Genomic DNA, 19,725 nt, shown 5'->3' with positions numbered 1-19,725 from the left:
ACGGAGGGATTGTGTAGGGTGATGGGACGTGTAGTTCCCCGGGACAATCGGGGATTTTCTCTGATAATAGCAACGCCAAATGCACCAATAACAACTGTAAACATACTTGTTGTCAAAAACATCGTGATTGATTAACGTAAGACCATTCGAAAGACATAAATTTGCACAAGATGAAGGAAGTAGTCTTTGCTATGAAGCCATAATTTGTTAACTAGCTAGATAGCTATTCATGTAGGGCATTCGATATTATATAATTCCTGACGGCTGGAAAAGAAAGCATTTCTCATGCGTAAAAATTACATCACCCCTTCCTTGTTCCACATATAGCTAGTTGGTTTGGTACACGTTCGCTAGTGAAGTGGCTTGTCACTAACCTTTTCTAGCTTCCATCAGCTGACCGTTCCTTAGGAAAGTAGACAGCAGGTACGTCCTTGAATGAGGATTCGTTTTGGAAGCTTAGTAGTAACGATTGTCTTTACATATCGCCATAATATAAAACTTAAGGTCCAAAAACTATGCCCAAAGATCTAAATTGGTGAAGAGCTACCTAGTTCCAATCAGCTGTGCAGTCTGTATCTGTACGTCTGTTCTATGTCTCTCTTCAGTCGTTCAAGCGTGTTTCTCTCCTTTTTGTGTTAATACACTCAGTCAGTTGTTCTACCTTTTACAAGTTAATCTCCCATGATCGCCTTTCATAAAATATTAAGTATTTCTACGCATTAGCCAACTGGCCTCCAACGTCACCATTTAAAATTATTTTTGTTGTTTCACTCAAAGGTTTGCAATCTTGTCCCGTGTGTCATCAGCAAAGCATACTTGTTCATGCCATTGTTTCCTCCTTAAAATGGCTGTAGCACTTGAATTTCAAACAAAGGCATTCCCCCCCAATGTTCATATAAGCAACCATAACATAAGTTGTGCAGATTTTTGTCTGTCAGCCTTTATTAGATGTATTAAAACACACGTTAAAATTGTGCCTTTAGGCGAAGTGAACAGTGCCATGGTAAATGCAAATGATCTTTTTGTGCAAATACAGTGCATTTTTTGTACTGGCACTGCGGTCCTAAGTTTATTCAATTGCTCGTGTGTCACGATGTTATCAAGCGGGCAACTTAACTGATTTTTGCGGTCTGCTCTTAATAGCCAAAATGGTCTCTTTCACCCTGCTTACATTACTAAATTTACTAACTGAATGATGCATTGAAACATCTGGATCTGCTTGTTCTAATAACTTGACGGAATTACAGTTTCGGGGTGAATTATGTTTCCTCTACTGTAGCAAATTCAGCAGTGTGATATAAGATTTGTTACTATCTTTCTAACTTAACTGTGTGGTGTGTCCTCCATACCGATCCGGTTATTTTGGAATTTGTTGCAAATTAAGAACGGGGGATTGTACGTCTGTGTTCTCTGCATCTCACATTGACTCGATCATCGACACCATATTGAGAGGCCACTATTGTATTGTGGTTTGACTTTTGACTTTGTTACTGAATGTCCAGAACAGAACCCTCGTGAGATACATAGGCAAGATTTTACCCAGGCTGTAGGTGACAACGACATGTTTTCAAATATAAAACATGCATAGGAGTAAAACTGCTAGATTGCTGACTTTTTGGATATGACATCTTCGTAAATTAAACATATTGAATACAAATTACTTTAATTAGGCAATTCTAATTTGCAATAAATATGTATTATATCAACATTCCACTAAATATGATATTGTTTATATTCACTTCACCCACATGGGACGACAATTTTTTTCCATCAACGTTTTTGCCTAACAGTGACAGATGTCGTCATGAAATGGCTTGTCAGACTCTGCAACGAGCCAATCGCAAAGTAACACTGAAAGCCAATGAAATTTCTCGTTTTTTTAACCAATAGGCTTGAGAATCCTTTGCGCGATGATCCAATCATCAGCAGACTGGCGAAAGAAATTTCAAAAATCAAGTTGTATGACGTCAGGCAAAACTATAAATCTTCATCCTCTCGGATGTAAATAGAATTCTGAGTAGCAAGGAGAAGACAGTGGATTCGCGTAGTGCGGAACATTGGCAGCTCTACTTTTTATTTCAAGCGGACGTCGAGCATACAATACGGTATGTGGTGCACTACATTTCATCTTGCTGGTAACATTTCTTAGCCCTCTAGATAGCTTAAATCTGAATTTTATGGTGATTAATGCTAGCTAAATACCTATGGGTCGTCAACTGTACATTCTGACTAACCAAACAGTGTGTGGCGGGTGGGCCTATTGAAAATATTTTCTTGGTCTGATTTAGGGGCTTTATAGCTGATTTCGTATGAAAACCGTGTCCTCGTAGCGTATCAGAGGTTAAGGTTAAGCAGGCTAATTAACAGGGAACACGATCTCTATAATATCGGTAGCGAGCGATCCCGTCACGGTTAACTGGCTGGTATATATGGTCTGTAAATCGAGTAATGACACATAATTTTAGTAATTGTTCGGTAAATTAAGTCTTGCTGGCTAGATAATTAAACCTAACTAGATTTTTGGTTCGCTAGTTGGGAAGTTATATTGTCATGCCTCCTATCCTGACTAGCGCGGTAGAACGTTTAAATATGGCGTTTAAGCGGGACATCGATGTTGGTTGTTGGTACGCTGAACAAAGACCGGAGGGCCATTTACGCAGCGTAAGATCTGGGAACTGGGCCTTGCGGTGAACGCGGGGATGTGAATGCCGCGGTCTGTTCGTAATCGGAATGGCACAGGCGCGGAAGCGCATTCATGTACCAGACGCCTCCCAGTGGCGTAACGTCATGGGTGTTTGAGATCGAGTGGCCGTGAGAGGGGGAGGGGAGCAATCACACCGTTCAGATTTAAAGCGTATTTTATGAATTGGATAAGTTGGAAACATTTATTCCTCAAGTGGTGGTTCTACACGAGTTTCTGATTTTTTTTTTTACAAGGTAATAGCTGGGTTAGGAATACAATTTCGAGTGGCTAAATTAGTCTTGTATTGGTTGAGCCGTAGATACTGGTAACCCAATCGGAGAGTGGTGGCCAACAAAAGTGGGCCAAATTAATCCAGCCAAGCAGAGACCCAGAGTATCTGCTCGTTTTACAGTTAGACTAACATTGTCTAATTAATTTGGCTGAATAACGACTGATGACTTGGAATATGTCTAAATGTAGTTTGGTAGCGTTTGCTTGAAGATTTGCTGGTTAAAACCAGTTTCACCGAAACTGTTTTCGTGACAGTCCAGTCTGTCGTATTAATACGACTTGAACGGCTAAATTCGCTAGACTGCCCAGTGTTGACGTTAGCGGTGCTTGAAGCGGTGAGATCATTAGGGAAGCTAATTAACGTTAACCCATCTGTGGAGGCTGTGCATTCATGAATTGCAGAGCGGAATCTTATCACTCCTGTCACGTTTTCAGGTGAGTGATGGCACGTACTAAGCAGACGGCTCGTAAGTCTACCGGAGGAAAGGCGCCGAGGAAGCAGCTGGCCACCAAAGCTGCTAGGAAGAGTGCACCATCCACCGGTGGCGTGAAGAAGCCGCATCGTTACAGGTACCTTGACCTCCACTGCGGAGTTAGCTCGCTGGCAAAGTCTATAATTTGCAGGTCTTGAAAAAGCGGTTGTACAGGTTTATGGATTCGCTACAAAAGCCAAACACAATACTTAGGTAGCGAACAACTTTCACTATTCCAACTGGACAAGCGCTCAGTTTAAAAACCTAACTGACTCATTTAGACGTTAAACAGTTAGACGTTACAGTTCAATATTCGTTCTTCTCCACCAGGCCTGGCACTGTCGCCCTGCGAGAGATCCGGCGTTATCAGAAGTCAACAGAACTTCTGATTCGCAAGCTCCCCTTCCAGAGGCTGGTGAGGGAAATTGCCCAGGACTTCAAGACCGACTTGCGTTTCCAGAGTGCTGCTATTGGGGCACTTCAGGTTTGTGGCACGTTGTTTTTCTTACACCTATGCAAGGGCACCTGAATGCATGTTTTAATCATTCTGGGCCACCTCACTCACTACTGTGAATAAGTCTTGCATTTCAGAATGTTCATCTGAAGCGTTATTTCACTCCTGTATTTTCAGGGCATTACCTAACATACTTGGGCTTTTCTCTTTTTTTAGGAAGCCAGTGAGGCATACCTGGTGGGGCTTTTTGAGGACACCAACCTGTGTGCAATCCATGCCAAGAGGGTGACTATAATGCCCAAAGACATCCAGTTGGCTCGTAGGATAAGAGGAGAGAGAGCCTAGACTGCATTTCAGCTGATTTGATCATTTTGCCTGAAATGGCAGTTACACAATCTATTTATCATACTTTTCCACGTTGTGGACAATTTATGGATTTTATTTTTTCTTCCTTTTTTTTTTTTTTTTTGGTCATGTGTATTTAAAATGGGATGGAGGTCATTGTAATCATTCCATGAACTAACTACAGGCTGAGTTACTTGAGTCCTAACTGATTGGTCTCTGTAGACTACTTCCTGGTGCTCAGTGATACTCTCCCATTGTCCTTATATGTTGTGTATTAAACATTTTCTTTTTTGCATGTGAATTGGGAAGCGAGTCCTCTTAAAGAGGATAGCTCAATATCAAATTACTATCCTTTTTTTAAATGGTAAAATTGCAGGGAACTTCCCTTCACGTGCAAAAAAAAAAAAAAAAAAAGAACCTGTTAGTGCTAGAGGCTGTGAATAGGGCGGAGGTGTATTTATGTTGCATACTCTGGTGGCTCATTTATTCTCTTCCAGTCTCGGAGGGGCTTTGGCTTGGCTGGGGTCCCTCATGCAATAATCTCACCAGTCAGCAGACCCCTTCTGGGCAGTACACTCTGTCATGAGTATGGCTGGATACTTGTCACTAATTCGGTCATTCAGGAGCAGCGCAGGCCCTTTGTATATTCTGGGCTGCTTTTTATATAATTTGTTTTCTTCAATGTAAACCTTGGCAGCTACAATACTATTTATGAAGTTTTGTCACATTGTAGTGTTTCTATTAAACAACTTTAAGAGTACTATTGAGTGGTGTTCATTTTTGTGAAGCATGTACCGTGTCTGAGGCAAAGCACACCTCTTTAAGAAAATGGGAGATATGTTCAACCCCAGCAATAGATGGCTCTTGGTGTTGATTGCTCTATAAAGCAATCTTCAAAATGGCTAACTTAGAATGGCAAGTCTGCATATCCAATATGGTAACATTTAATTGCACATGGTTGTATAAAAAAACTCAATAACAGGCTTTTGAAATGTTACAGATCCATTCCAAATGAGGCCTTCAAAATGTACAGGAACAATGACATCTTACAACAATGGGAAGTTGGAATTATACAATAAGGAATAAACTTGTGTATATTTGCTATGGCACTGGTGAACTGCATAAATGCTACAGTAGCACTGATTCACAAAGGCAAGAAAACCCTGTAATGTAAGAGTGAAATGCTTGATGTCACCTTCATCAGATTCCTTAGTATTGACCATTTGAAGGAGCTGAGTAGTGCTGAATATCCTGGTTTGTCAACTGGTGTGAGAAAGTGCATGTTTGTAAGTTGTGGCATTGTTCCCACCAGCAACTAGACACCTGAATTTCTCCTTTTGGCAAGATTTTTAACCAGAAGTAAAATTAAAGCCACTTAGTGCTGAATGCAATAAAAGGGTGACTGCATTTATCTTGTTGTGGTAGTGCTGTGAAACCTGTCCATGATGTGAAGCATTTGCAAATAGTTCACAATGACATGAGTGTTCTTCAAAATGGTGGCCATCTTTCCTGAGGGTGGCATTACTCTTTGCTTAGAGGAGTGTGAGGTCACAATACTGGCCAGGCTGGCAGAGTCTTGGACAATGGAGTCACACAAACCACTCCGTGTGCTTGAAACCAGCAGCTGAGGAGAGGGTAAAATAATGAGAATTAATGATCTTTGTAATACCTCTAAGTAAAAAAATTATATCGATATGGTCTGAAATTATGTAACATTGACTTGACATCGTATGTTTTCTGCACTGTGAAAATGGTAATATTCCAGTTGTTACTATCTCGCTTTTAATAGTCCCCCGCCACCAAAAACAGTTTCAAAATGGCTCGCTTCACTCACCAATTCGACTGACAATATCTTCACACTCCCTGGCAGAGCCAGCCTGCAGCACCACACAACAGAAGCCAGTCGATTCAGGGGTCTCTGGGCAGTCTCTGCAACACAACCAATCATGCACTCAGCAAACATCTGGGTTTGGCCAATCACGTCACAGATCTCCCTGGCTGGCAACCACTCTGAGCATATCCTTACCCCTCCCTTCCCCACACATTCTCCATCTCTGCTGCCAGGAAGTCTCGAGAGGGAGGCGAGGGGCTTGCAGAGAGACAGGATGTAACCACTTTTTCTATTCAGGATGTTGAGCTGCCTCTGATTTGCCGCCTACTCTTAGGAAGATAAACTGGGCTGTGCGCATGCTTGCAAGCAGTGGCTTTAACAACATTCAATGTTTTTAATAAGCAAAGCAACAACTGGATATAAAAGATGAAATCATATTAAAATGAATCAATCTAAAATCATGATGCCACAGTTGCACAGTATTTCATTACATAGCTCTTCTGAACAATGCTGGTTGTAAAATAAAGGGATTTTCCATAGTGGCGTGTTCCCTTTTCTGTCATATATGTTGGCATAATCTGTCAGACGTGTGTGCACCCCTGCCTTGGCTTGCGGTGGTTACTTACGCCACACAGAAGGCAAAGATGGTGTAGTCTGGCTGACTGTACCTCCCCACACAGGAGATCTCTGGGTAGTGATGTTGGAACAGCTCCTGAACACAGGGGGAGAAAGAGAGAGACAGAGATACCTTATTGCAGTATAATGCTGTTCCACTGGACAATGTCCATCATTAAATCTACTATTTTTTAAAATCTACAATGTACAGCATTATTATATTTGGAGTGTGTTCGTTTCTGTTGTACCTGAATGCACTTCATTTTGCATGTGCTCTTTTGGAGGTGTATGCATGATTACAGGAAAGACACATACTTGCTTGGTTGATTTCTCAGTGCAGGTCAGGTGAGTTTCCTTCAGGTCAAATAATACTGTCTGCATGAAAGAATATAAATGTAAATTAACCACAATGATTTACATTTGTGATGATTACTGCACAGCATTTCTCTGACTGATAAGCAAGATCACCTGCACAGTAGCCACTATATCCTCACCAATTCTGTAGCAAGTGTCACTGGGCTTGTAACAAATTATTACTTTGGAAGAGAACCAAAATGAAGAACTCAGAAAGCAAGGTGCTTGCTTTGCTGTCATCAGAAGTAAACAGCTGGGAGTCTGAGACTGCTGGGTAAATCCTCGAGGAAGCTGTGAGGCAGCAAGCTCATACAGAGAGTACACTGGAGAATTCAGTCAGCAAGTCTCCATATCCCCTGTGTACTCCTCTTAGATGCACTCAGAGGGCGCATGCTATTGTCTCTCCCACCTCTGCTGTCTGAACGTATCGCGGTCCTGTGCTGTACCTTACTGGGGTGTCTCTTCTCCAGCACCAGGGGAATGCCCTGCTGTAGCACCTCCTTCCCCCCGTACTAAAATACACAAACCAGGTGCACAAACATTTTTCATTATACTAAAATAAATAATAAATAAAAGTGGGGTCACTGTTACACAAATTCTAAGGTTGTGCAGTCGTAAGGAATAGGGCTTGTAAGACAAATGTTGCTGGCTTGACTCCCAGGTAGGCTAGAGGTGTTGTATAAGGCTAGGGCAAGGGACATAACCTGAATTGAAACATTGAATATCCAGCTATATAAATGGATACCATGTAAAAATTCTAAACTTTTTTAGCTTACAATTTGGCTTTGTCACAATAGCTGTGAATGTGCTCTGAATTGCATCTACTAAGCAAATGTAATGTAATGCACTAATACTCTAACTACTTTCTTCAAAATACAAATACTTACCACACCAATGTTTGCTCTTCCTAGGTACTGCACTATGTACACAATCCTACAGGAAAGAAGGAGCAGACGTGAAAGGGAGTGAGACCTCTGATTGAGAATTTAATCATTAATAGCATAGTAATAGTAGATAAACTTATAAATAGTATATGTAACAATTATATACAGCACCTTCCATATTTATTCAAATATGGGAACAATACTTTCAAAAAACAATACATACATTATTGTTTATTTTGTACCATCCTCTTTAATCAGGCATTTACGTAAACATAGAGTGCACTTTATGTTGCTGTACTGTGTACTGTATATGTCAATTGGGTGATACAGTGAGACAGAGAACTGAAATGAGAAACCACCTGCCCTCCTTCAGGCATTGAGACTGCCCTGGCTGCCGGCCCTCACAGCCTCTCTGTTTGAGGATTGTGCTGGAGTTTAGCTGCAGGGATGGATTCTCCTGCTGGAGGGTCCGCAGGAGTTTGATCAGGGGTGGATACACTGCCCCATCCTCCCCTCTCCATCGCAGCAAGCGCAGGGACAACGGACGACCTTTCAACCTGGCCAGCACCACACCTGCCTGCAGGGGACACAGGAAATGGGCTCCAATATTAGGCCAGTTGGTGACTTCTATGCATATACAAATATCAGTACAGCAGAAGGTTGGGCAGACCAATTGCTATGAATGTGTACATGTGTTATGAAGGTGTTCACCCCTTCCCTCACCTGTCCATTGCTAGCGTTTCTCAGGGATATCCCGTTGATCTCATCAATGACATCACCTGGTTGCACACACTGGTCTACCTGTGCCTGGCTGCCCTCCAATAGGTCCAACACAAAGACACGCCCAGCCAGGTACCTAGCCCACAAGCAGGAAAATACAGGTGTGCTTGCATGCAAAAGCGTAAGAGGCAGGCAAAAGAAGCACAAGACTGAAACCTACCTGAGCACCATTCCCAGCTCCCGGCATGGCACTGCCTCATACACCTCACACACCTGAAACACACAAGAGAGCCCTCAACTCACCCCCTACCCTCTTCTGTCCACAGTGCATATGCAGTTTTATCTGCATCTCTATCTTTAAGGGCTTGAACAAACCAACAAGACACGCTCATATTGAACACTCACCGGTAGAAGCCAACTCTCATCCAAGAAGCTGCAGTTCTAGAGGGACAAAAGGGCACAGAAAGTAATGGAACAGGGACAGGAAATGACATTTGTGCATTCTGGGTCATTTCACACAAACATGCCTTAAACATATCTCACTGAGGATGCAAAGTTTGGAAAAGAAGAGAAAACAGGCTGCATAACATTTTCACCTCAATATTAAGTTTGAACTCCATCTCTGACAGGACCAGCAACAGGGACAGGAATGGCTCTGTGGTAGGGATACAAGATATAAGTGTATTCTTTGCTCCATCAACTCAAACTGTCATAATCTCTGGACACATTGCTCAGCTGATGTCAGACTGGCCATGGGGGCTCCTGTGTGCAAAGGAAACTCACCTACAAATTCTTCATTCCTGAAGATAGAAACAGCAGGATCGTAGCACTGGAAAAATGGGAGAGCCATGATGAACAAATTTCTTATTTACCAGCTTTAAATTCAAAACAATTTTATGTAGGCTAAATGCTATACTAACCTCTAGCACCTTGGGTGTGTGCAACATGTGCTGGACTACACTTCCCAAAATCCTCCGGTTGAGCGCCAACCTCAAGAAAAAGCGGCCCCTGCCCTGAGCCGTCAACAGCTTTCTACAGGTGGATGTTTGTTCCATTGCCAAAGAGAGAGCACTCAGCCTGTATTCAAGGCAGACAAGAACAGCGTTACAACAAATCTTAATTAATTCCTTTATTGATACAAATTCTTATTTAGGCATATTTTACACTTTTATGTTTTTTTTTATGCTGTGTGAAAGTGAGGTGCTGCATTGTCTGCCCTGTCTGTGTTCTGGTCTCTAAAATGCATCCTCAGCATCTGATGCATTACTAAAGAGCATCTGAGAGGAGGGGATCCCGCTGCTCACCCGCTGCAGGTGTCCTGCTGGAGGAGCAGCTCGATGCAGTGCCAGTAGTCCCGGCGCACCAGCCCCAGGACCGGCTCTGAAGGCATCCAACACACACAATGCTGCCGTCATCCCTTCCAAGCAGGCACAACACATTGCACCTTTAGAACTTCACCATAACCATCCAGCGACATGACACTGTGAATCCCAGTACCCACTCAGGGACAAGACACAATACACCTTGTAGCATCTCCTTATCTCTTTATCTCCATGGCATTATTTTAAGGTCATGTCAAAAGAACACCCCCCACCCCCCCACCCCCACAACACTGGTCCATTATAAGAAAGAAACAAGCACCAGATCTGGTGAGAATTCTCAGACAGGGCTTTAACTTGTTAACTAGAGCAATGTGTGTGAATGAGCAGTCAGTATGTTTCTCAGTCAGTGTGCCAGTCAGACTGTGTTTCAGTTGGTCAGTGCGCTCAGCTGCACGCTTCACTGGATTAGTATGCTGCCATCAGTCGGTTTGTAAATCGGTTGGTTTTCAGATCTGACCGTCAGCATGCACTTACGCTGCAGGCCCTTGCGAAAGATGAGCTCCAGTAACTGGCAGCAGGAGGAGAGCTGAGGGCTGGAGTCGGTCACGGTAGCCCCATCTGACTGCAGGCCTAGGATGCACACTGTGATGAACAAATAACCACAATGAAAGACTTTATTTGTTTTTTTCAAGTAAAAAGCATCACTGCAAGTTACTACCTGCAGATGTTATAAACTTCAGCGTAGACGATGTCCAAAGCATACTACATGTCTCACAGTTAAAAGCACCAACAAACCCTGAACTTTAAGTAGCAGACAGACTTATTCTGAGGCAGCAATTGATCAAATTTGGGAGTTCAAGGTAAATAAAAGAAAACCTGTTCGTGCCATTGAAAAACGAGGATAAGAACTGTTTGTGCCAGCCTGACAGCTCCAGGTTACATTGGAACCACGTCATCCTGTACACAGACGCAACAGATGACTTGCAGTCGTATTTGTAGTAGACACAGGTCACATTACTCTGGCCACCACTGGAACTAACAGTCATGACATTTTACCTTGTAGGAATCAATGGCATCAGCTACTAACTTGCCTATCATCCTGTAGATCTAGCCGTTCAATGACAGAAAAGCGTGCATGAGCACGGTCCACCTTCATATTTCAAAGCGAGGTGGCTACCAAGCTGCATAGTACATGATTGATGATCTACACAAGACGGAAGCTAACTACTACTGACTAGCGAATGCACATAAATACATGGCTGAAATTGAAATTAAATGACAGATAATCTGTTCTGTGTCACTGTTCGATAAGCGAGTACAGTGCATCACCCACTGAGGTAAAATAAGATAGCTATCTAGCTTCGTACCAGCCCGCCTCCCCTCCTCCTCAAACGTACACAGCCACAGTACCTTTGAGCGTGCCGAGCAGCGGGTCTTTGGGTGACATGATCTTCCCCACCGTTGGAGACCGAGCCAACCGTCTGTCAAAACGCCTTGAATCTCTGGCAGACTTCCGCAAACACCTACATACCGGGACAGCCTCCGTTTTTGATAAGGGCGGCGGGGGAGGGAAATAAAAAAATTCCACAACGGAAAAACAAGAGACAGCCCAACACCCATGATTGACTTACTATTGACATAATATGCTTTTCTGTATGATACATATTAAGTACAGTTTTAATTGTGCGATTTACACCACTGTAGTAACAGTCTGAAAATTATTACAGCCAGTGTTTAAATCTTAAAAATCAAACGCCGTCATTGAATAATCCGTGACATTTTAGCGACTCCCTGTGGACGAGAGTGGGTAGCGTGGATAGGCTACAAATTACAGTACGGTCTGTATATTTCTTTGAGATGTAGGAAAAACACCATTAGAAAAAGCCATGGACCTCATATTTACGCACCGTGTGATTACAGTTCTTACATAACATGGCACTAAAAAGTTCTTTTAAAACAACTTGAAAATATTGACCTCCGTAGCGTTAGAAAGAGAAAATTTGTGGGACTACAGTATCCACAACAAATATGGCCGCTCGCTTTCTCCGTCTTCGTGAATGAGTCGGAGATGCTCGAACGTTGATCACTCCTCCGCCTGTCAAATATGTAAACAAGGTCAGACGCTCACTGCAGTACACAACGCTGCTCGCTGGCTTAGAGAAGAGTTCACGCTTACGTGCATTGTATACCTGTAGCAAGAGACCACTGCTAAAGCTACTTTAGTTAGCGCTGCAATCGGTTCTGGTGAGTCAGACTTTATTTATCGACTTGATGACAGCATTGATTGGCTGACTTGTGATTCCCTCTCCCATGTCTGTAACATGTCTGGTGCTGAAATAGCGAGCTAAATAGATAGACAACAAGCATGCCAGCGTTAACATTTATTGTAAATGCGAAAAACTAGCAAACTGTGCTCCGACAGTCAGAGCTAAAGGCAATGAGTTCAACTACAAAAAGTTTTCATTTGTTTATGGAGGTAAACGCACATCTGAATGGAACGATGTATAGCCAGTCACCCGTGTTGACATGTTTACTGTTTTAGTGCGTGTGATAGTCTGGTCCAGACATAGGATATGTATAGTACACAGGTGCAAACTTCAGTCATTTAACATTATTCGCAGATTGGGTGGAAGGTTTGGCAAGGCTATGATTCCTCCCCGTTATTGATTGAAATGAAGGCATGGTTTAAAATCTAGTGTGAAAGGTTTGCAATCATGTTAGATGCAAGGATTGGTAAAGTGAAGTATTTCTCCCAATATTAATAATGGTAATGGTAATAATCATTCCAAATAACAGGGCGTTGCGTCGAATGTGTTGCTTATTGGTTTTTATTTTTTAGAACAGAAAAGTAGCTTGCTGATTTTATCGAGCGCGAACATGGAAATAAACCAGACACTGCGCAGTTCCGATCTGTGTATGCTCTGTAAATGGTTAAATGGTTTTTGAGACAGACGTTTCATTAGTTTCCTCAAGGTGGCTTACTGGCGTTTCAGAGAATAAATGTATTTTTGAGTCGATTTATTATAGAAATGTCCCACGCTCTCCTAAATGCAGTTGATGGTTTCATTTTTTAGTATGAGTTTAACATAAGTGTGTACGTGTGCTTGCTTGTTCATTTGCATTTATTGAATATAGCGGGAGGTTCAGTGTCCAAAATGGAAACGCCTTTCTCGGGTTGTTATGCCCTAGCAGGATATTAATCCGTGGATTTTCCATTAATCTCTCTGTGCAATCTTTCAGGTGTACCCAACTTCCTCCCATGTGTAATTGTCCACCTATTTGTTTTCCCTCCATTCGCATTCCCACTTGTCTTCTTAATTAGATTTAGGGTATTTTACCCAATGTTACGTTTCTCATCCCGCATCTTGATTGGTGTCGTTCCATGGTTCGCTCACTCTTTCATGTTCTTAAGAGGTTTTAAAAGGTTACACGGTGTAATTCGTTAACCGGCTCAGTGGCAGGGGTTCACGGGGAGCTGTCCCTGTGGACACACACGTGCCCTGTTCGTAAAGACTGTCACCTGTGACAGCAAAGCTGCCGTAGCTTCAGTTTAAACCCAGGGTTTGACTGTGGGGGGTGGAGTGGGGTGGGTGGGGAGAATGCAAACATTTTCAGGGGCATTTGTTTTGGCAGCAGCACCGAAGGGGCTCAGAGTGGTCACACCCAGCACGGCTTAACAGCAGATGTGTGTTGTCTCGTGCACTCAGCGTTTGTTAAATTCATTGGTTACAAACAGAAAAATAGGATAAAAGCCAAAAGCTGTGCTCACTTTATGATTTTTAAGAAACAGCGTCTACAGCAGAGGCAGTGTCGACAGTTTTATTTGAGGTATCATGTGTATCAGAGGAGCTGTATAACCTCTGTGGTTCACCTCACTCTCACCGTACACCTGGCATTAGTCTTGTTTTGGTTTCATGGTAGTGTTAAAAGCACACAGTGAGGTGTCCTTTGTACCTTTGTCACCCACAAGTAAGTGTTTGGATTTGAAACAGCCAACTGTAGGCTCCCGCAGCGTTTTTTTTCCCCTGTTTATGTTTAATTATTTATTGTTCGCTGCGCTCTGTTTGGCAGAGCTGATGGTATGAGACGAACTTGGCCCGTTCACCCCAAACCGCTCTCTGCCTCACCAACGGAGGGATTCGATCAGCACATTGGAGAGGGGATTAAAATAAAGGGAGGGGGAGGTGGGGGTTGTGCTCCCTCACACTCAACGCTGTAGAGAGATGCTGATTCAGTGCAGCTGAGTGAAACTATTGACCCCTTTGTTCGTGGAAAAAACTGCTCTTAGATGCTGTTTCAGATCTCCTTGGATTGTTCTTTTTTTTATAAAGAGGAGCTGATGTAGTTGCAGCACCAAAGTGTCTCAAAATCATGTGATAGGGCAATTTTTTGTGTCATTTCACAAGTAACGGATGGGAGTGGGCAACTGTACAAGTCCCTAATGAGTCCCCAGTGGACTCCCTGGGTCTGCAGGGTAACATGCAGACCTGCGCAGTGCGGAGCCTCACACACACATTCTGCCTTACAGTGCTGAATGCATCTCTTCCCTCCCACTGTAACATCTTATAGTTAAAGCACCCTGGTGATAAAAAGGACTGCAGTAGCAGTTTGGAACATAGTCAATTCTGGTGCAGGAATGAAAAGATATATTAGAGCCTGGTGGAAATGCTGATGAAATTGGACTATCTGAAATGGTGATTGAGAAATGAATGGAACAGTGACCCCCTGTCATTGGGGGTATACTTTTACAACTGATTCTGACCTGTGTACTTACTTTTGTTTGTTTTTTGTTCTCGTGACACCCACAGATCTAGCAAGATGATGAAGGAGTGCCTACAGTTCCTCATCGAGCCTGCAAAGAACCTCAAAATACGGCTCAAGGTACCAACAGGAAACACCTTTCACCATCTCAATATTAACGTTGACCTTGCGCATCTAAAATCATTCTAAAAAAATCTTTGAGATGCACCAGTTCAACCATACGATTTATGTGTGATGAGTGTTTCCAACAGTGAGGACTCACCTGCACCCTCAGCCCACTTCATCAAAACAATCTGGAAACATGTCTGTCATTTCTGGCTGCAGAGAGGGTTTTATTGGTCCCAGTTACATCTGATTTCACTGCATCATTTAGAGACAAGGAAATGGTTGTCTAATTGCTTTTCTCTTTACTTGAAATCACAGAACCGGCTGTGCTTGATTGTCAATTGATGTCAATTCACTGCTGAAAATATCACCATTTGAGTTGGAGAATTGGAGGTTGTGAGAAAGGGATGACCTGCTGTTTTCGAAGTTGAACGTGTCATGCATGCTGATTATTCCATGACAATATCCCTACTTTTCACCTCTTATTATCTCTTTTTTTCTGTCCTTAGCTTTCTCTTTAATTCCATTCTCTCACACACACTCTGCCAGTCACTTCCTTTTCAGTCATTGTCTCTCTCTGATTCAATTTTCCTCTCATTCGTCTCTCTCTCTCCTTGGGTCTGTTGGCAGGAGTCTCGTAAGAGGGTCAGGAATGAGAAGAAACAGCCTCTTGTGGAGAATCAGCTGTTCATTATGGAGCTGGCAAGGGAGCTCAACCGGATGTGCCAGGTACTCACTCACAAATGGTAGTACCACCCCACAGTCACGTATACATTCACAGCACTCAGACCCAGCAATACACCCACCTCCACACACACACACACACAGGCATGCCTCCATGCACAGCCCTGATGCTCTCACGCTCTGAGGCCCTGTTTGTGCTGTGTTGCAGAGATCGAACGTTCTCGGCCACATATGGACCTGCGAGGACATCTGGCCCCCGCTGCTGTGCCGTGCTTTCATCCTGGAGTGGGGCTCCGTGCTGGAGAGCAAGGTAAGGCCTGGAGAGAGACAGGGCTGCAGCTTGTTCTGTCCACCATTGCAGGTTGGACAGTGTGCAGTGCTGCAGTAGCTGAGTGTGCAGCCATGCAGCAGGGTCGCGCTGCGGAGTGACAGACGACTATAGTCTGCCAGGCACTTGCTTCGCTCCTGATGTGTGTCAGAGGGTGCTGAACTTCTCATCACCCCATCTGCTTTTTATCTGTTTCTTACCACGGGCCAAAGAGTGAATGCGGGGGGAAAAAGTGAGAAGTGCTCCAAAACCGCAGAGGCTGTTGTTGATTTGGCATGACCAGTCTGGAAGGGCACCTGCAGTGAAGTTCTCGCGTGCCTCCCGTGTGCAGGAAAGGCCCATGCAGACGGACGGCTGGCCAGGGATGCGTGACTGGAAACGGCAGCTGCTGGGGGTGCTGGTGCAGGGGAGCGAGCAGGACGTAGAGACCTCTAAGAGGATCATATTGGACTGGACCAGAGAGGTGAAGAACAGGCCTGAGGTAAAAGGGTGCAGCATAGAGGCTGGCGGATGGAGAGGAGTGATCAGTCCCTTTTGGTGCATAATATATTTGTCATGGCATACTGCCTGTTGGAAGGGTTTGACTCACTGCTGTTTCACAGCTTTCATCTTTGGGCGCTCTTAAGGAATTTACTGTCTAACTCTCTAACCCTGTCCCTTCATCCATTTAAATTTAAAAGTGCCTCTTGTGAAATGTTGTGCTTTGGCAATCTCTTCATTATTAGTGCTGCAGTGTGTCAAAATCAGTCCACAGGCAGAGAGCCAGAGACACTTCCTCCCTCTTGAAAACCAGCGTGTGCATTTCTGTGATTAACTTATTACCCATATATCATCTGAGCCTCACCACCCCTCCTCCCTCTCACTCTCTGGTGCAATATGTGAGCCTGTGATTAAACGGTAGCTCAATGACCCACTTTCTCTCTCTGTCTGTCTCTGTCTCCTCTCCTCTGTCTCCCTCCCATTCTAAAACAGATAAACAGACTAACATACACTTTGCATTTAAGAACAGCCTCATGTACATATGCAGCGTGTTCAGGAAAAGATGGCGATAAACAGAAATAAATATGTAGGAGGTTATGTAAGGTTAGTTTAGGGCATAAAAGAGGATTAGCGCTCAGAAATTCATCCTGCCAGAGGCTGAATGACAACGCCTCGCTAGTCTGGAGTTTATTCTCATGTAGAACTCTGTTTCTCTCTCTCTCGCTCTCTCTCTCTCTCTCCCTGTCACTTTGGTTTTTATCACTGTTTTTGCGACTTCTGAGGTGCCTCTCGTCTCTTCGCCTCTCCCCAGCAGCACGCCGTGTGGCCCGGGGAGCCTGTGGTGCTGATGCTGGACGACCTGGAGACACAGTGGCGGAAGGGCCGGATGCCCAACCTGCTGTCCGCCATGGAGCTGGTTATGTGGGCGATGCTGACAGAAGGCCAGGACAAGGTTGGGCTGGCCTGCCTCTCACTGAGAACTGCAACACGCCCACATAAGGCTTGATGCGCATGAGCAAAGCTCGTAACCATAAACTCTCCCCTCATCAACACTGCTGTTTCTGTCCTCATAGGAATGTGAAAGTACATGGTCATGTTTCATTACAATGTCTCCAGACCAGAGATAAGTAGGCTCACACTGAGGCTGTGTTCTTGTAGGAAACCATCCCCCAGCAGTGGCTCGCCAGGAAGCAGAGGTGTCAGAACATTGGTGAGCACAGAGTTTGAGCTCTGGGGTCAGGAGTTTTAAAAAAAAATCAAAATTTTAAGTATGTATCATGCTATATATCATGGGTTAACTGTTTTGAGGCCTCTCTTGAGTGCTGGAATATTTAATATATTAGCAAAACAATCAAATGTGTAGTAATAATCAAATATAACTTAATTTACTGTGATATAAATAGGTTTACAAAAGGGAAAAGGAGTTGGAGTGACTACGTGTTAATTTGTTAGCTCCCCTCCTGATTCTGTCTTTTGCTTCCTTTCAGATGCTACCGGATACATTCCACACACAGGTAGGCAAAAAGTCCAATCAGATGTGCTGGAATTGAGGGTGGAGATGAGGATAGGGATGATGATCCAACTTTATTCATACACTAAAACATACTTCATAAGAATATATTCATGGACTTTGACTTAAAATCCTAAAATCAATTTTTTGTTTTGCAGTATGGAACTGGATCTGTGATGCTGCAGGTAGAGTATCACTTTTAATTTGTATTATTGCATTTTGTTCTCATAGTTAGTAGGTAAGGCGGTGGCCATTGACATTTGATATCTACGCTATGTGGCTAATGCTTAGATGGCACCCCTCACTTCTCTTCCCGCTATCCCTTACATTTCCTGCAGTGGAGGTGACCCTTGACCCAGACACAGCCAACCCCGACCTGGTGATCTCTCACGATGACAAGAGGATGCGGTGCGGCTTCGAGAGGAAGGACGTGCCTAACTACCACCAGCGCTTCGACGGGTGGTGGTGCGCGGTGGCTGTGGAGGGCTTCACCTCCGGCCGGCACTACTGGGAGGTGGAGGTGGGCGAGAGGGACTGGCGCCTGGGAGTGGCCAAGGAGTCGGCTCTGAGGAAGGGCTACAAGTCCCTGAACACGCAGACGGGGTACCTGACCCTGCGGCTGGAGAGGGGTACCGAGCTGAAGGCCCTCACCGTGCCCTTCACACCTCTGCCCCAGGCTCTCATTCCCCGCAAGGTCGGCGTGTACCTCGACTACGAGGAGGGCCAGCTCTCCTTCTACAACGTGGAGAAGCGCTCGCACATCTACACCTACTGCGAGACCTTCACAGAGAAACTCTACCCGCTCTTTGGCACCGTGGAGATCATCAAGGACCTGGTCATCAGGTCCGCAGGGACAAGAGACCACTGCTTTTGCCGTGGTCCGTGTCTGTGGGGCTGATTGGTTATCCTCACCACCCCTCCTAGTCAGACAGATATGATTGAGAACCTGTAATCAGTAAGTAGACAAAGATCCACTGCTGTAAAGACCAGCATGCTTTTCAAATGATTGCCCACCATTGGCTGCTTTTCACATTGATTCCTTCATTCCAGCTTGCTAGAATGTGTATTGAGCTCATACTGTGTATTTGCATAAATTTGAAAGAAAATATTGTTGTCATGTTATTGTTGACTTGTACAATTTGAATATTGCAATAATTATGTACTTTCTGTGATTAATAAATTTACAAAAATTGAACTTGTTGACTTTTTGTTTTTTCTTTTCCCCTTAATGTTCGGTAAGCATTTTAAGTAATACGCAGTTATGTCACATATGCCAGCACATGACATTACAAGTTCTATTTACAACAGCTAGATAGAATGATCTCAGGGAATCAAAATCCTTGTTAAAAGCATATTGCCATTTTTATTACAAGTAAGTGCAATATATATTGACATGCTTGATGAAAACCAAACTAGAAGACATTAGAGAACCTGTAGACATGTAGGTGTACACCATAAATTATAAAAGTGTATTTTTATTGAAAAATAAAAATAAAGCAAATGGTTTGTCCATCAGTTTTTGGTTTACCTGTGAAATGTTGGTATACTGCTGAACACAACTGATTTGGATCGTTAAATGCAGGCTACTCATAACTTAACCATAAATTAAGACATTTATTAAAAGGAATTCTAAAATGGGTGCTCTGAATATTTAATGGTGACCAATTTTATAGCAGGGTACCAAAGAGTAATGTAGCTACATGTATAATATATGTAATAATGAAAATACAATCTTATCTATACATATTTTTGTTGTTGCCAAAGAAGTGATAACTGTCATGCAGGTTAAGAGTGTGAATGTGTGGACCTTAGTCCTGTGGATCAGCACTATGGCACAGGTAAGTGGCTTAAGGCTGCATTTGTTAGTACAAAATACTTATTTAAA

General features: G+C 43.5%; 3 protein-coding genes across 6 annotated transcripts; 2 read left to right on the top strand and 1 right to left on the bottom strand.

Moving 5' to 3' along the window:
* The first annotated feature begins 1,969 nt into the window (after window positions 1-1,969).
* On the top strand, window positions 1,970-5,006 carry LOC118777557 (histone H3.3A). The gene is made up of 4 exons (XM_036528610.1): window positions 1,970-2,105; window positions 3,410-3,544; window positions 3,778-3,931; window positions 4,118-5,006. The coding sequence occupies exons 2-4, from the start codon at window positions 3,417-3,419 to the stop codon at window positions 4,244-4,246; spliced, it is 411 nt and encodes a 136-aa protein (XP_036384503.1). The 5' UTR covers window positions 1,970-2,105; window positions 3,410-3,416; the 3' UTR covers window positions 4,247-5,006.
* si:ch211-250n8.1 lies at window positions 4,729-11,716 on the bottom strand. Its single transcript, XM_036528598.1, has 16 exons — window positions 11,383-11,716; window positions 10,507-10,614; window positions 9,955-10,030; window positions 9,571-9,727; window positions 9,434-9,479; window positions 9,247-9,305; window positions 9,056-9,091; window positions 8,871-8,923; window positions 8,654-8,786; window positions 8,290-8,507; window positions 7,934-7,979; window positions 7,493-7,558; window positions 7,008-7,067; window positions 6,704-6,789; window positions 6,081-6,175; window positions 4,729-5,870 (listed from the first exon to the last, which is right to left on the bottom strand). The coding sequence occupies exons 1-16, from the start codon at window positions 11,417-11,419 to the stop codon at window positions 5,836-5,838; spliced, it is 1,311 nt and encodes a 436-aa protein (XP_036384491.1). The 5' UTR covers window positions 11,420-11,716; the 3' UTR covers window positions 4,729-5,835.
* A 377-nt stretch (window positions 11,717-12,093) lies between these two features.
* zgc:194990 (uncharacterized protein LOC568410 homolog) lies at window positions 12,094-19,000 on the top strand. 4 transcript variants are annotated; one of them, XM_036536803.1, is made up of 10 exons: window positions 12,094-12,216; window positions 14,781-14,853; window positions 15,469-15,567; window positions 15,731-15,832; window positions 16,182-16,313; window positions 17,142-17,282; window positions 17,489-17,540; window positions 17,818-17,844; window positions 17,999-18,025; window positions 18,179-19,000. In XM_036536803.1, exons 2-10 carry the CDS (start codon window positions 14,791-14,793, stop codon window positions 18,736-18,738), a joined length of 1,203 nt encoding a protein of 400 aa, XP_036392696.1. In that variant the 5' UTR covers window positions 12,094-12,216; window positions 14,781-14,790; the 3' UTR covers window positions 18,739-19,000. The 4 variants fall into 4 exon arrangements, with proteins under 4 accessions (XP_036392696.1, XP_036392688.1, XP_036392680.1 ...); XM_036536795.1 differs by having other exon boundaries at window positions 16,182-16,331; window positions 17,145-17,282; XM_036536787.1 differs by having other exon boundaries at window positions 16,182-16,331; window positions 18,179-18,999.
* The last annotated feature ends 725 nt before the right edge of the window (window positions 19,001-19,725 follow it).

This window comes from Megalops cyprinoides, chromosome 1 (genome assembly GCF_013368585.1).
Source record: "Megalops cyprinoides isolate fMegCyp1 chromosome 1, fMegCyp1.pri, whole genome shotgun sequence".
Lineage (NCBI taxonomy): Eukaryota > Metazoa > Chordata > Actinopteri > Elopiformes > Megalopidae > Megalops > Megalops cyprinoides.
The sequence above is the reverse complement of the archived record's forward strand: the minus strand, read 5'-3'. Positions and strand labels throughout refer to the sequence as shown.

Excerpts from the sequence above, each read along its gene's own strand:
- LOC118777557 (XM_036528610.1), top strand. The coding sequence starts at position 3,417 with ATGGCACGTACTAAGCAGACGGCTCGTAAGTCTACCGGAGGAAAGGCG. Across the intron at positions 3,545-3,777 it reads AAGAAGCCGCATCGTTACAG|GCCTGGCACTGTCGCCCTGC; the intron begins GTACCTTGACCT and ends CTTCTCCACCAG. Across the intron at positions 3,932-4,117 it reads CTGCTATTGGGGCACTTCAG|GAAGCCAGTGAGGCATACCT; the intron begins GTTTGTGGCACG and ends CTCTTTTTTTAG.
- si:ch211-250n8.1 (XM_036528598.1), bottom strand. The coding sequence starts at position 11,419 with ATGTCACCCAAAGACCCGCTGCTCGGCACGCTCAAAG. Across the intron at positions 10,615-11,382 it reads GCTGCTCGGCACGCTCAAAG|TGTGCATCCTAGGCCTGCAG; the intron begins GTACTGTGGCTG and ends TGTTCATCACAG. Across the intron at positions 9,092-9,246 it reads AGTTCAAACTTAATATTGAG|AACTGCAGCTTCTTGGATGA; the intron begins GTGAAAATGTTA and ends TTGTCCCTCTAG.
- zgc:194990 (XM_036536811.1), top strand. The coding sequence starts at position 14,791 with ATGATGAAGGAGTGCCTACAGTTCCTCATCGAGCCTGCAAAGAACCTC. Across the intron at positions 14,854-15,468 it reads ACCTCAAAATACGGCTCAAG|GAGTCTCGTAAGAGGGTCAG; the intron begins GTACCAACAGGA and ends GTCTGTTGGCAG. Across the intron at positions 17,845-17,998 it reads CGGATACATTCCACACACAG|TATGGAACTGGATCTGTGAT; the intron begins GTAGGCAAAAAG and ends TTTGTTTTGCAG.